At 35.8% G+C, this 15296-nt stretch overlaps 1 protein-coding gene across 1 annotated transcript in view; it reads left to right on the forward strand.

Moving 5' to 3' along the window:
* Positions 1-15296, forward strand: part of pigg (phosphatidylinositol glycan anchor biosynthesis class G) — a 175741-nt gene that overhangs the window by 70010 nt on the left and 90435 nt on the right. The window contains 1 exon segment of the mRNA XM_051128200.1: positions 14520-14804. Coding sequence (XP_050984157.1) covers positions 14520-14804 — 285 coding nt within the window.

Below are 15296 nucleotides of genomic sequence, written 5' to 3' on the forward strand. Positions count from 1 at the left end.
TGCTGATGTAATAATGAATGTAGTGGTCGTCATTTACTCCCGACATCTGAGCCGCTGAAGATGCAGTGGATTAAGTTTGTTTGTGAAGGGAATGCACCTCCCGATCTACATATATCCGTCTATGTTCACGTGAATCATTCGTGATCCAGCTTCACTTACAGGAGAAGTGAGTATAAGGGTTTTTTTTATGAATCTTTGCGATCATCTTTCCTAATAATGTGCTAGTTAGCAAGTTTAGTGGCTAAAAGTTGTTGCTAAAGTAAACAGGCTGTTACTCCACAGAGAGAAGAGAGGGGCGGGGCGAGCAGAGCTCATTTGCGTTTAAAGCAGCCTCGACCAGAATGGGATGATTTTTGCAGAGCTTAAAGGGTAAAAAGGGTGTTGTTTTACAAAACCATTGAGAATTTTTAACCAAAGTATATTATAGACTTTTCATTAAGACCCTGAAGAATCATATCAACTTGTGGAAAATGGGCATCCGATGACCCCTTTAAAGTGCTTGAAGTACTTGAATTTGAAATTACTTTTTGAAATTTCAGGCCTGGAAAACCTTTGAAAATAACAATATTTCTGAAGAGGTACTGGAAAAGTGCTTGAATTATTGAAAGACAGTGTATCTATGAAATAACTGTTTAATGTTTTATATGTCTTCAATATCTTTTCATGCAAAATTCATACAACTCAAAAAACAAAATGCTTTTTTCATTTATTTCAGTGACTGAAACTGGTAAAAAACAAACAAACAAACAAAAAACATAAAACTAGTGAGCTAAGCCAGTAGTAGTACTGACAATGTTGTGTAAATGTGGTTGAAGACACAAAAAGAGGAACAAATTAACTGAATCAACTGAGTGAGTCATTTACACTGGAACCACTCCGATTGATTCAAACTTGTGACTTTGATCATTCATTTCAAGTGCATCACTAGCAAAAAAAAACAAAACAAAAAACAGATCAAATTAAAAGAGACAAATTAGTTAAACCATTGCGTCGCAAAGTGATTCACTGTTTAAAAGCACTCCCAATTGCATATCACAAATCATTTGATTTAGACCAGGATTTCAGAGCGCTTTCGGAAATTATTTGATTTAGATTGAAACTTTGCATAGCGCGAATAATTTGATTCAGAATGGGACTTCAGAGCACGTATTGTGAATAATTTGATTTAGTTAGGGACTTCGGAGTAGTTTCGCGAATCTGTTGCTTCACATTGGAACTTCAGAGCGTGGATTGCAAATCATTTAATTCCGTTCAGAACTTTGGAGCCAGTTCACGAATCATTTGATTCGGATCCAGTGCAGGTTCAGAAATCATTTGATTCAGTTTGGGACTTCAAAGCACGTATCGCAAATCATTTGATTTAAATTGGAACTTCGAAACAGGTCCGTGAATCTTTTGCTTCACATTTGGAACTTCAGAGCGTGGATTGCGAATCATTTAATTCTGATCAGATCTTCGGAGCAGGTTCGTGAATCATCTGATTCAGATCGAGACTTCAGTGCAGGTTCGCAAATCATTTGATTTAGTTTGGGACTTCGAAGCACGTATCGCAAATCATTTCATTTAAATTGGATCTTCAAAACAGGTCCGTGAATGTTTTGCTTCACATTGGAACTTCAGAGCGTGGATTCTGAATCATTTAATTCGGATCTGAACTTCGGAGCAAGTTTGCGAATCATTTGATTCAGATCGAGACTTCAGTGCAGGTTCGCAAATCATTTGATTCAGTTTGGGACTTCGAAGCAGGTTCGCAAATCTTTCGCTTCACATTGGAACTTTAGAGCGTGGATCGTGAATCATTTGATTCTGATCAGAACTTCAGAGCGGGTTCGCAAATCATTTGATTCAGGTTGAGTCTTTGGTGCAGATTCGCAAGTCATTTGATTCAGTCTGGGACTTCAGAACACGTATTGTGAACCATTTGTTTCAGATCAGGATTTCGGTGTGGTTTTGAGAGTCTTTTTTTTAGATTTTTTAAAATTTTATTAAACAGTAAAAAACAAAACCATTGAAGCAATATGAAACGCAAATACGAACCCCTTAATAAAATTACCCGTGGTTTTAATTTGAAAGCGAAGACATTTTGATAAGTGAGATCTGATTGAAGTCCTTGAAAATCAAAAAAGTAATGCTTGAAAAGTCCTTGAAAGTCTTAGAACATCATTTTACAGTATTTGTACGAACCCTGTTATTATTATCATTACCATTTTTTTTATTTGCATGCATTTTTATTTCTGTAATAGTAAAGCTGAATTTTCAGAATCATTACTCCAGTCTTCAGTGTCACATGGTCCTTCAGAAATAATTTGTTGCTCAAGAATATTTTTAATTATAACTAATGTTATATGAAAAACAAATATGTTATAGGAATGTTTTGTAACCTTATACGTCTCTTTACTGTCACTTGTGATCAATTTAATGCAGCTATGTTGAATAAAAGTATTAATTTCTTTCAAAACAAAAATCTTCCTGGCCCCACATTTTTAGGTACTGCATAATTTGCCATCTTTTTTTTATTTTTCACTTGTTTGCTGGCTGATTGATCAGCTCTTCTCTTTCTTCTGTCGGCTGATAATAAGGTGAACGGCGGTGAGACGTGAATTGAGAGTAGAGTTCGTAAGTCTTAACAGTGGCGTGAAGGAGGATCAATGTCTGAGTTTGAAGGACTGCGGCCTCTCGTCTCATTTACACCCCTCACCCTGCCAACTCATTATGAGCTTAATTAGTCCCTCTCTTCTCTCTAATTAACAATAAAGAGCTCGCCAGCCCTCGCGGCAGAGTTTAGACCCAGCCTCGCGTGGGTTGTTGGAGAACAGGATTCATTTCTTCAGCCTTTCAGTTTTGGTTTTTGGTTTCCACTGTTACTTATTTCCTCAAGTGAACATGAAATCAAAACTAACCCTATTGGCTTTCCTAACACGAGTTCCTGGTCTTTTGTTCTTGTTTCATCGGTACATGTTATTCCTGTAAGGATGTTTGTTTTGTGTATTTCATAATCTTTTATTAATATGTGATAAACAACTATTTTGGGGGAGGGAAATAATGTTAACCAGTAGCTATTAAGCACTGGAGTGTGAATCTGACCTTTAACCTCCACATCCCAATCAAAACATCTTTAGATAAGTGGATTTACCACTGTAAATCGGTGCTTTATTTTGAAATATGTTCAAAGAACCAAAATATCCAAAAAAAAAACATTATTAGAATGATTTCTGAAGATCATGTGACACTGAAAACTGGAGTAATGATGTTAAAAATTCAGCTTTGCATCACAGGAATAAATTACTTTTTAAAATACATTCACATAGAAAATGGTTATTCTAATTTCTAATAATATTTCACAATTTTACTGATTTTTCCATATTTTTAATCCAATAAATGCAGCCCTTGTGACCAGAAGAGTCTTGCTATGTTAATATGAGCAGTCTTTTTTTTTTTAAAGCTTAGTTTTAGTATTTACATTCTGGTGAATACTGGCCTTGAAAGTTTTGCTTTTTGCAACATTTGCCTTTTCACAGCTAGGTTGTTTGGTTTGTATTTATTTAGAGGACTGTAGCGTGCCAAACTCTGCACTGCAAGCACGTAATTCAGCTATTTTTTGCGGTGTAGATGCGGTATTAGACTGTCAGCACGCTAAAACCCTCTCTGAGAAGATGCATCTCTAAATTCATCCCTTTAAAGCTGCGCCGCTACAGCCATCAAAGCAGCACTTTTGAACTAATTCACCACCTTCAAGAATAAACACAATTACTGTCAGACTTCAAATCGCCTGGCGTGAGCGATGTTCCCGTTATTATGCACAATACATAGCTCTCAGTTTATTTGCAAAGACTATGATAGTTTTGTGCAATAGAAGATTATAGTTATTTATTTGTTATAGTTATTTAGCCTGTTTATTTGTTCAGCATCTGTCAGATACTGTATTTAATGTGCAATTGATGTCATACACTAGCATTCAAAAGTTTGGGCTCTTTTTTTTTTTTTTTTGGTGTAAATGCTTTTCTTGTGAACATGTAAATGTAGCATTTTTCACAAGAATGTTAATATTATATAGTCAAGACTGGAGTAATGGCTGCAAAAAAATCCAGGTTTGCAACACAGGAATAAATTAAATTTGAAAATATATTCAAATAAGTAACAGTTGTTCTAAATTGTAATAATATTTCACAGTATAGCTGGTTTTATTGTATTTTGGTCCAATTAAATGGAGCTTTGCTGAGCAAAAATATAGAAGCTTTCTGCCACAGAATAAAAAATTTAAAAAAGGATACTATGACTTTTTATCTCACATTTGATACTTTTTTTTTTTTTTTTTTTTTTTTTTTTTTAAACCCAATTCTGAGTTTATATCGAACTTAAAGAGCTAGGATAGCAAAACTGCATTTATTTTAATGATTTCTGAAGGATCTTGTAACACTGAAGACTGGAGTAACGATGCTGAAAATTCAGCTTTGCATCACAGGAATAAATTACATTTTAAAATATAATTGAATAGAAAAGAGTTGATTGTAAATTGTAAAAAATATTTTACAATTTTACTGATTTTTCTATAGTTTTAATCAAATGTAATGCAGCCTAAGTGAGCAGAAAAGTCTTTGTTAATATGAGCAGTCTTATCTTAATGAACTCATGGCTGTAAAAAACATTTTTTTACAGCTTAGTTTTTGTGCAATAGAAGATTATAGTGATTTATTTCTTATATTTATTTAGCCAGTTTATTTGATCAACATCTGTCAGATACCATATTTAATGCGAAAAAGTTTGGGGTCAGTAAGGTTTTTTATTTTTTTTTAATTAAATACTTTTTCTTTTGAACATTCGAGAATCAAAGGATTCTGAAAAAAAAAAAAAAAAAATAATAAAATAACACATTTTCCACAAGAACATTAATATTATATTTTCAACACTGGAGTAATGACTGCAGAAAATTCAGGTTTGCATCACAGAAATAAATTATTTTTTAAAAATATATTCAAACAGATAACAGTTATTTTAAATTGTAGTAATATTTCACAATATTACTGGTTTTACTGTATTTTGGATCAATTAAACGGAGCTTTGCTGAGCGAAAATATGGAAGCCGATTTCTGCCACAGAATAAAAAAATGTAAAAAGGTCACTATTGCTTTTTATCTCAATTTTATCCCAATATATTGAACTTAAAGAATTAAAATAACAAAAAAAAAAAAATATATATATATATATATATATATATAAAATAAAAAAATTTAGAATGTTTTCTGAACGATAATGTGAAGTATTTAGGATCACAGGAATAAATTAAATTAAAAAATATATCCAAATAGATTTGAGTTATTTTAAATTTATACTATTTTGCGATATTACAGTTTTTACTGTATTTTGAGTCAATAAAATGGAGCTTCACTGAGCAAAAAGCCAGTTTCTGCCACAGAATAAAAAAGTAAAAACGTTTATTTCACATTTCAGACTTTTTTTAATCCCAATTCTTAGTTTATATTGCACAAATCTGACTTTCTTTTTTTTTTTTTTTAAACAGTGAGAAAAGAAAAATCCCAGACTTGCTATTTACCTCTTATTTAGGAGTTAAAAAGTTGCAATTACCTTTTCAATTACATCTGTATTAAGACCTTAGATTCTAATTAAATATAAAATACAAATCACCTGACCAGCAGCAAACGAACATCTTTACCAGTCCTCTATGAGGAAGAAGACCGGGGTTTCTCCATTTCATATGACCCGCTGGATGCCCTCAAACCTGACATTCTCCAGTCCTACATCCCAGTGGAGACTGTGTCCTTTAGATCTCATTGACCACATGAGGTATCGACTGTTTGAAGACTGTACTACTTCAATAATGGATTGCACTTAGCAAATACAACTGTTGAACTGTGGCAGAAAAAGGTCTTTAGCTCACACACACACACACACACACACACAGTATAGTATGCATCAAATGTGTGATTTCATGTATTCTGCAGGCCTGGAAAAAGATATGTTATAAAATGTTTCCTCCATAAAGCTTTAAAAAATCCTGTAAGACCTTCGTTCATCTTCAGAACACAAGTTAAGATATTTCTGATGAAATCCGAGAGCTTTCTGACCCAGCAATGCAACTGACACATTAAAGGCCCAGAAAGGTAGTGAGGAAATTGATAAAATAGTCCATGTGACATCAGTGATTCAACTGTAATGTTATAAAGCTATGAGAATACTGTTAGTTTTTTTTTTTTTTTTTTTTTTTTCTTAAGTCACTATATTTCCCCAACAGAATGTGTTTCTTTGTTATTCAAGGTAGTCTAGTCTTTGTAAAGTCTGCTTGTGTGAAGTCTTCTTCTCTTGAGGTTAAGCGCATGAAATAACATCGTTTAGATTCCATTGGTGCCTGTAAGACTCTGCGTGTCTCCTGAGGGCCGATTCTACATAAATTAATAACAAAGCTTCCCCAGAGTCAAACCAACAGCAAATACACATTTGAAATGAAACTTTTCAAATGGCTTTTCTGGAGATTCGTCATGTAAATGGAGCGGCTGTTGTTCAGGATGATAAAACCAAATTCATTCAGTCGAGCGCTGAAGGCCTGCAATTAAAAGCAACAGGAAACAGCATTTGCAAAGCATGTAATGTGAAGAATTTTAAAGTGGAATAAGATGTTCAAAAAGAAAAATAAAACGGGCTGGATTTCGTTGTGGTTCTCAGTATGTTTTGCTTCAGGACTTATGAAATCGGACATTGAGGTTTATTAATAATACAGATTTTATTATGGATGAGGTCATGTCATGCATTATTTTGGAGTGTTTTGTCAAGCGTAGACACAATTTTAATAGAGTTTGATTGGGTACACAGTGTTTGACATCAGTGGCTATACATGTAATCTGAAGTGTCACATGACCCTTCAGAAATCATTCTAATATGCTGATTTATTATTAGAATAATCTATGTTGGCAACAGTTATGCTGCCAAATATTTTTTTGGAACCTGTGATATTTTTTTTTTTTTTTTTAGGATTATTTGATGAATAAAAAGTTAAAGAACAGCATCTATTCAAAATATAAATCTTTTCTAACAATGTAAGTCTTTACTATTACTTTTTATCAATTTAAAGGTGTCATCGGATGCCCATTTTCCACAAGTTGATGTGATTATTTAGGGCCTTAATGAAAAGTCTGTAACATGCTGTGGTTAAAATTTCTCAGTGGTAGTGTAAAAAACACCTTTTTCACCTTGCCAAAATCAGCTCTGCAAAAATCTTCTTGTTCTGATCGATGTTGCTTTAAATGTTAATGAGCTCTGCTCACCCCGCCCCTTTCTTCTCTCTGTGGAGTGACGAGCCTGTTTACTTTAGCCGCATTTAGCCGCTAAACTTGCTAACTAGAACTTTATTAGGAAAGGTGATTGCAGAGATTCATAATAAACCCCTTATACTCACTTCTGCTGTAAGTGAAGCTGAATCACAAATCATTTGCGCAAACATAGACGGATAAATGTAGATCGGGAGATGCATTCCCTTCACAAACAAATGTAATCTACTGCATCTTCAGCAGCTCAGACGTTGGGAGTAAATGACGACCATTGTTCATTATTACATCCAAAAACACAACACCTCAATCGCTTAGGAGCCATTCTTGTCTACGTCCCTGTTCCAGCATGAAAAAGTAGTGTTCGGACTATCGTTGCTCATTTAAGGTGGGTCTAAGGTAAGACGGCCGTGTCAATCAACTATCGTGGGAGTGGCCTCTGTCGGTGTGATGTCACACAGACAAGATGCTGAGAATGGCTTGATTTGAAAAAGGGAATATTATTTTTACAGATTAATTAAAAACCACTGCATGGATTTTTATCATTATAGGGCAGATTTGTACATACACTGCCAACACACATTTATGTTCAAACAACATGAAAAAGTGAACATCAGATGACCCCTTTAACACATCCTTGCTGAATAAAAAAACAACAACAAAAAAACAAAGAATACAAATGTACTGACCTCAAACTTTGTTATAAAATGTTTCTATTTTAAACAAATGCTGTTCTTTTTAACTTTTTATTCATCAAAGCATCCTGAAAAAAGTATCACAGGTTCCAAACAAATATTAAGCAGCACAACTGTTTCCAACATTGATAATAAATCAGCATATTAGAATGATTTCTGAAGAATCATGTGACTGAAGACTGTAGTAATGATGCTGAAAATGCAGCCTTGATCACAGGAATAAATTAGATTTAATGTATATTAAAACTGAAAAATGTTACTTCACATCGTTTTTGTTCTATTAAACGCAGCTTTGATGAGAATTAGAAACTTCTTCAAAAAAACATAAAAAATCTTATTGATCCCGAACTTTTGAACAGCAGTGTATATATGTATATTCCAGAAATGCACGCTTAAATTTATAATATATTTATAATATATTATATATAATATTTATTAGAGCTGACAAACGATTTATCTATTATTTATTTTTATTTTGTATGCGATTAAATGCGATTAATCATTTGCCAGCCCTAATATTGATAATATTTAGCATATTTAATAGGGCTGCCCTCGACTAAAGATTTTTCTGGTCAACTAGTAGTCGTTCATTTTAAGCATTAGTCGACTATTAGTCACATGTTTATTAATAAATAATATAAATCATAATAATGAGCCTTTAATTGCCTAATATGCGCTCAAATGCATGTTAAAAAAGCTTGCCACAGTGCACCGGCAAATATAGTTAATAATTATGAATGTGTTGGGAAAAGCAGCAAGGAGACTGCATTAATGTTTTAATAATTTACTGATAAACTAGTGCTTTCTTTGTTTTCGGCTTAAGAGGTGAAGTCGGCAACACTGACTCCTCATATCTGCAGTAATTACGTAATATGAGAATATTTGCTTTCTTGCTTTGCAAGTATACAGATTTTCGCGCTCAAGTTTACAGAGACCGAGACGGCAGAAAGCGCATCTGGTTAGCACATTATTTTACAAAAGTGCAATGTTTCGTTGTTATTTTGAGTCTTTACAGAATCAAAAGATGTATTACTCTTATCTGTATAATCAAAATTTACGGAATATTTTAAGAGCAAGTGACCGCACCGGCGCCTCCATCTGTCATACAGTGAGTGCACTACTGTTCAGCTTCCAAACTCCACACAGACACTTTAATAGTGCACATTTGTATATGTTACCATTAGATTAAGTGACCATGAAGTTGCTACTACATACATCTTTCAGATAAAAAACATATTTGAGGTGGTTGAATGATAGGCGAGGGTTTGGATGTCCTGCCCGATATACTGTAGTAATTAACATTTGAAGTGGACCAAAAAAGTTCATCACAGTTGTCCTAAGATTAGAACGGGTATTGTTTTGGTTTTAGGACCACTTTGATGAAAGGTTGTGATCCACCTCAAATGTTGACTACTGTATATTACCACAAAGGCCAGCTTTTAACGATCTGCCCGTCACTGACTACGTGACTTCACCACTTCTTGTGGAATTTTTTTTCTGCGACTAAGTGACTAGTACAGTTCTGGTCGACCAAGCCTCTTCTTGTCGACTAACGATTAGCTGACTATTAGGGGGCAGCCCTAATATTTAATAATATTCACTATAACAGTTCGCTTTTTTAGTATTTTTATTTTTTGATTAGTAGCTTTTTTTTTTTTAAGTCATTAACACAAATTGCTAACAAGACTATCGTTGCTGACTGCAAGGATGTGAGTTTACATGCTTGATGAATGGAACAGCCGATTTGCCAACTTTACCCAGCAAGCTGGCAAAAAGGTCTACACCATAATGAAGTGCACCAATTAGCTCTAGTCACGGTGTTGGACAAAAGGTCAAAATAAACGAGGAGAAGTGTTGTGAAAAAGTACCACAATGGCTGTTACTTTCCGAACAGCATTAGAGGACTCCAGAGGTTGCCAAAAACAGTAGGTAATTTGCAGTGTAATTTTTACACAGGCTGTGTGAGGAAATACACAGACGTGTTCAATTTGGATGGGATTGAAATCACAAAGTGCAGCTGGGAAACAAATTGACCTGACCTCCTCTGGGAGAACTAGTCCTGTCCAAATAGGGCAGAGAAAGGTGGAAATGAGCACGGTGTCGTCATCTGAAAACAAAAGTAATTTCACAAACACAGTTAGCTATTAAAGCCTTTGATAAATATCAAGACAAACCTCTTTGCAGCAGTAGCTGCCATATTCTAGCAATGAAAAATACTTCTGCAGGATTTATTCTTCTTGGTTATTTTTGGTTAAAAAATAATACTTTTGTTCGGCAAGGATGCATTTAAATAATTCAATGTGACAAAAGCAGGATTTCTGTTTGAAATAAATGGAATTCATTTGAATTTTCTATTCATAAAAGAAAATAAAGTATGACAGATTCGTCCAAAATATGAAGCAGAACAACTGTTTTCAGCAAATCAGTGTATTAGAATGATTTGTGAAAGATCATTTGACACTGAAGACTGGAGTAATGATGCTGAAAATTCAGTTTTGTGCCACTAGAATAAATTAAATTTTAAAATAAAATAAAATCGAAAACAGATATTTTAGATTCTAATAATATTTCACAATATTGCCGTTTTTACTGTATTTTTACTGTATTATTTCAAAAACAATAAATTAATATTTAAGATTTTGCTTTATTTTTGTTGTTAGTTTATGACGCCTAATACCAGAAACACCTATTATGAAAGTAAATATGGTCAATTGTTTTCCTTTTTCTGTCTCAGCAAAATATCTGATTGCGGCCTGATGATTTTTTAATTTTGTGTTCCGGCCTCCCGTTGTTCACTGATTCTTTTGGCCCTTTATGCTAAATCTAGTTCCCACAAAGCTTTTATCTCAGATGATCGGCAGTTTGTGTCTTTTCTCTGTTAAATATTAACGTGGCGGTTTCTGACCCTCCGATCTCAAGTTCTGAGAGAAAAGTTTTTTTGTTTTTTCATGTGACTTTTTCAAACATCGCTCACAGCGCAAATGTAACATCCCGTAGAGATGTCAACGAAGACAGCCGTGAGCGAGTGAACCGGATGGGGACAAGAAAAGAGCGAGTGCGTTTCAAAGCGAGCGTTTGACTGTCGGTGCATTGTTGGGAGTCGGAGGCAAGGACACGTCAGCGTGTGTCCTTTTTTAAAGCCCTGCTCTTCAGCTTTTATCAGAAATCTCTCAGAGTGCAAGATATCTGAATTCACTTCTTGGCTGTCATTGCGATCGACAGTTTTTTGCAATGAAAAAAGCTTAACGTGCATTAGCAGGAGGCTTCCTGACAGTTGTGTTTCTAGGCGGTGGACAGGTTTTCTCTAGTAAATAACCTCTAAATTCCATGTGAATCTTTTTTAGGGTTGTTTATAAATATGTTGTAATGTTGAGCTGCAGACAAACCCATCATTAATTTTCCAAAAGCCTCGTTGATGTGCAACCCACGCTGACCGCTCTTGATGAAGAGTGTGTTTAAGTGAGATTACAGTTGCTTATGTGTCTGCATTAGTCTAGTACAGTTGTGTTTGAGAAGCATGAGGTGTGTACTGTATTAAGACTTGTATGGCTTAACATAATGAAAATATTGTCTCCTACTGAAATATGAAGTAGAAAAACCTTAAAAGATTTATGTTATTTAAAAAATATAGTTTTATACATATTTTGGACCATGTGGGGCGCTGTTATTTCGATGACGTGAAATGGTTGCACTTGATCGGTGAGCGACTGGTGCTACCTGTTGCTATTTGTACCACAACACAACTTCAAAAATGAAATACGGATACAATGCCACACTGTGCGGTTGTAATTTTCAGTCGAAGGGCAACAAAAGAAGCAATGTAGATCACTGATTTCTTAGTGATAAAAAGAGGAGAAAATAATGGGAAGATGCCTGTGCCATCCATAAGTCATAACACCCTTCCCTGTAACACATACTGTGGGATGTACAGTAGTGACATACTCAGAATTGGGTTGGAACAAATGAAATAATTTAAGAATCACACATCATAGTGTTGGCAAGCAATTCCAGCTGCAGTGTTGAACCGATTCATCATTGAGAGTCTCTGCATTATCCTGTCTTCTTCTGCATTTGTCTTATGTGGACAACCAGCCATTTTGGGGGACTTGAATGAATTAGTGAGAAATCACAGATTTGGAATGACCAACTTCTCTTGCAATGGCTGAAAGGGTCATCTCTTTGGCCCTTATCTGAACATCCTCCTATTGCAGGGTTTCAATCACCTTAGAACGGTCCACCTTCTTGCAATCTCAGTGAAAGTGGGAGAATTGCTACCAGTTAAATAGGGTTTGTCATATACAGTGCCTTGCGAAAGTATTCATACCCCTTGATTTGTTTCACGTTTTATGTTGCAGCCTTATGTTAAACTGCTATAAATTACTTTTTTTCCACATCAGTCTACTCTCCATACACTATAATGACAAAGCACAAAACAAGTTTGTAACAACTTTGCAAATTTATTACAAAAAAAAAAATTTCTAGGACACCTGAAAGTTAGCTTAGGAACACTCATATTGCTTGTAGATGTTGCTACACTTCGAGTGGAGTTAAACTGTGCAAATTCATTTGATTGAGTATGATTTGGAAAGGCACACACCTCTCAGAAAAGGTATAACAGCTTAAAATGCCTATCAGAGTGAAAAGCAAGCTCTAAGGACAAAATAACTGCCTGTAGAGCTCAGAAACAGGATTGCGTCAAGGCACAGATCTGGAGAAGAGGGAACTGCATCGAAGGATCACAAAAGCATGTAGCCTCCATAATGGAAGTAGTTCGGAACAACCAGGACTCTGCCTAGAGCTGACCTCCTGGCCAAACTGAGCAATTGATGAAGAAGGGGCTTTGTTATACTGGTGACCAAGAAGTTGAAGCTCTAGTTGAGCTCCATGATCATTTATGCAGATAAGAGAAACTTACAGAAGGACAAACATCACTGAAACACGCCACCAATCTGGTCTTTATGGTGATGTGGCCAAACTCAATCCTCTTCTCAGTGAAGACACATGAAAACACACTTGTAATTTGCAAAAAAAAAAAAAAACACCTAAAGAACTCTCAGACTGTGAGAAACAAGATTCTCTGGTCTGGTGAACCTCAATTCCAAGCATAATGTTTGAAGGAAACCAAGCACTGCTCATCATTTGTAGAGTACCATCTCAACAGTAAAGTGTGCTTGTAGCAGCCTCATGCTGTGGGGCTGTTTTTCAGCAGCAGGGACTGAGGGACTCGTCAGAGTAGAAGAAAAACTTAATGCACCAAAATATTGAGATAGTCTTAATGAAAACCCAGTCCAGAGGATTCAGAACCTCAGACTGGGCAGAAGGTTCACCTTCCAACAGGACAATGACCCTAAGCACACAGCAAGAGTGGATTATAGACAACTCTGTGAATGTCCTTTGAGTGGCCAAGCCAGAGCCTTGGCTTGAACACAATCAAATATTTCTGGAGAAACATGAAAATGTCTGCCAGCCCCCATCCAAGCTGACAGAGCTTGAGAGGTAAAGCAGTGAGGAGAATAATGGCAGATAATTGCATCATACCCAGAAAGACTTGAGTTAAGGGTATGAATACTTATGCAATGTACTTATTACAGTGTTTTGTTTTGTAATAAATTTGCAAAGTTGTCACAAATCTGTTTTTGCGTTGTCATTATGGTGTATGGAGTGTAAATGGATGTGGGGGGGGGGGAAGTAATTTAAAGAAGTTTTGCAAAAGGCTTCAACAGAAAAAGTGAAAAAAAATGAAGGGGTATGAATACTTTCACAAACCACTGTAATTAGAACCAAGTTACAGATTAACACCAATAACTTGATGGTATCTGTAAGTGTTCTGAGTTCTTTTTCAAATATCTCATTTAAATTTTTATACTGGTCTTCAGAATACAATTAATTTATGAGATATGCTTAAAAACTGCTCTTCTACTCCTGTTAGGATAACTTCAAATAGGACTAAGCAGTGACCTTGACATTTAGGAAATTATAGGTTGTTCTCTAATATTTATCTCTACTGTGTGTGTGTGTGTGTGTGTGTGTGTGTGTATATATATATATATATATATATATATAATTTTATTTATTTATTTATTTTCTTTCCACTGGCATCCAATCAGAAGTGGTCAGAGGAGGAAGTTTTACAGTGCTGTAAGCAATTTCTGCAATTTTGCTGATTTAGCCAATGAACTCCAAACCTCCAAAACCTCACCCTCTAAATACATCAGCCAATCCAAAGTCTGCAAACCCAGACTTGCAAAATGACTGACAGGCAGAGAGCATTTCTGATTGGCTTAAAATTCTTTTGTGTGCCTTGTATTGTCACAGAGACGTGTGTGATTTCTCAAGACGCCTATTTTTACGATATCTGCCAGAGACATTTTATGAGCGATATTCCCTGAAAATCACTTACAGCAGCTTTAATACCAGGTGTAAACCGCAATCGGTCTCGAATGGCCGTTTGTGATGGCATCACCCGCGACAGATGTTCACACAAGTGATAAACAGAGCCCTTGTGTGCACGTGTGTGTAATTGAAACGCTCTCTCTCTTTCTCCCAGGTACTGTTTTTGCTCTTGTTGGCCATGCCGGAGGCGCTGAGCAGGGAGGCTGTTGTGGACGTCCCGCTGGCGTCATCTCTGCTCTCTCTGCCATTTTACCTGCTGTGTCTGTTCGGCTCGGCCCTTCACGTGCTGGTCTGCACCTCCGCCGGGGGCCCCTGCTACCTCTGCTCTCTTCCTTGGGTCCTAGTGTTTACCGTCATCCTCTTGTCCTCCGCCTTCACGTGCGCTCTGGTTAGCATGGCGGCGAGGAGGATGCCGACCGGCAACAAGACCCCTACTAAGGTGAGTGAAAAGGTTTCTGCACCATGACATCACCAAATGTTTCCCCTTGAACGGTTTGCTGAAATAAGCAAACATTACTGAAGGTTCTGAAGGTAAAAACGGCATTCGTTTTCTCTGTGGGGAAATTGATTTTTGACGATAACTAAAAAATCTTCAAAGACAAACCTGTTGTGAGCCCCGAGGTTGTTAATTGATATTATATGCTTTTGTTGAAGCAAAATATTTGTAAAATAAAGCTTAATTTCAGAATTTGTGGTGGAAAAAGTACAATACCCATATTGCTGTACTGAAATCTCAAACAAAGAGCTCTGTCTACTCCAATGAAGCAAAAAGCTGTGAGTTTTTAAAGAAACAAATCCATCATTCAGATGTTTAAACTTCAAACCATTCCTTCCAGCTAAAATACGAGTCCATAATCCATAATACTGCTTCCTCCAGTGAAAAAGTCTATTCACTGTTGTTCTCTGACATCAAAATCCACCCACATCTTTC

This window comes from Labeo rohita, chromosome 14 (genome assembly GCF_022985175.1).
Source record: "Labeo rohita strain BAU-BD-2019 chromosome 14, IGBB_LRoh.1.0, whole genome shotgun sequence".
Taxonomy (NCBI): domain Eukaryota; kingdom Metazoa; phylum Chordata; class Actinopteri; order Cypriniformes; family Cyprinidae; genus Labeo; species Labeo rohita.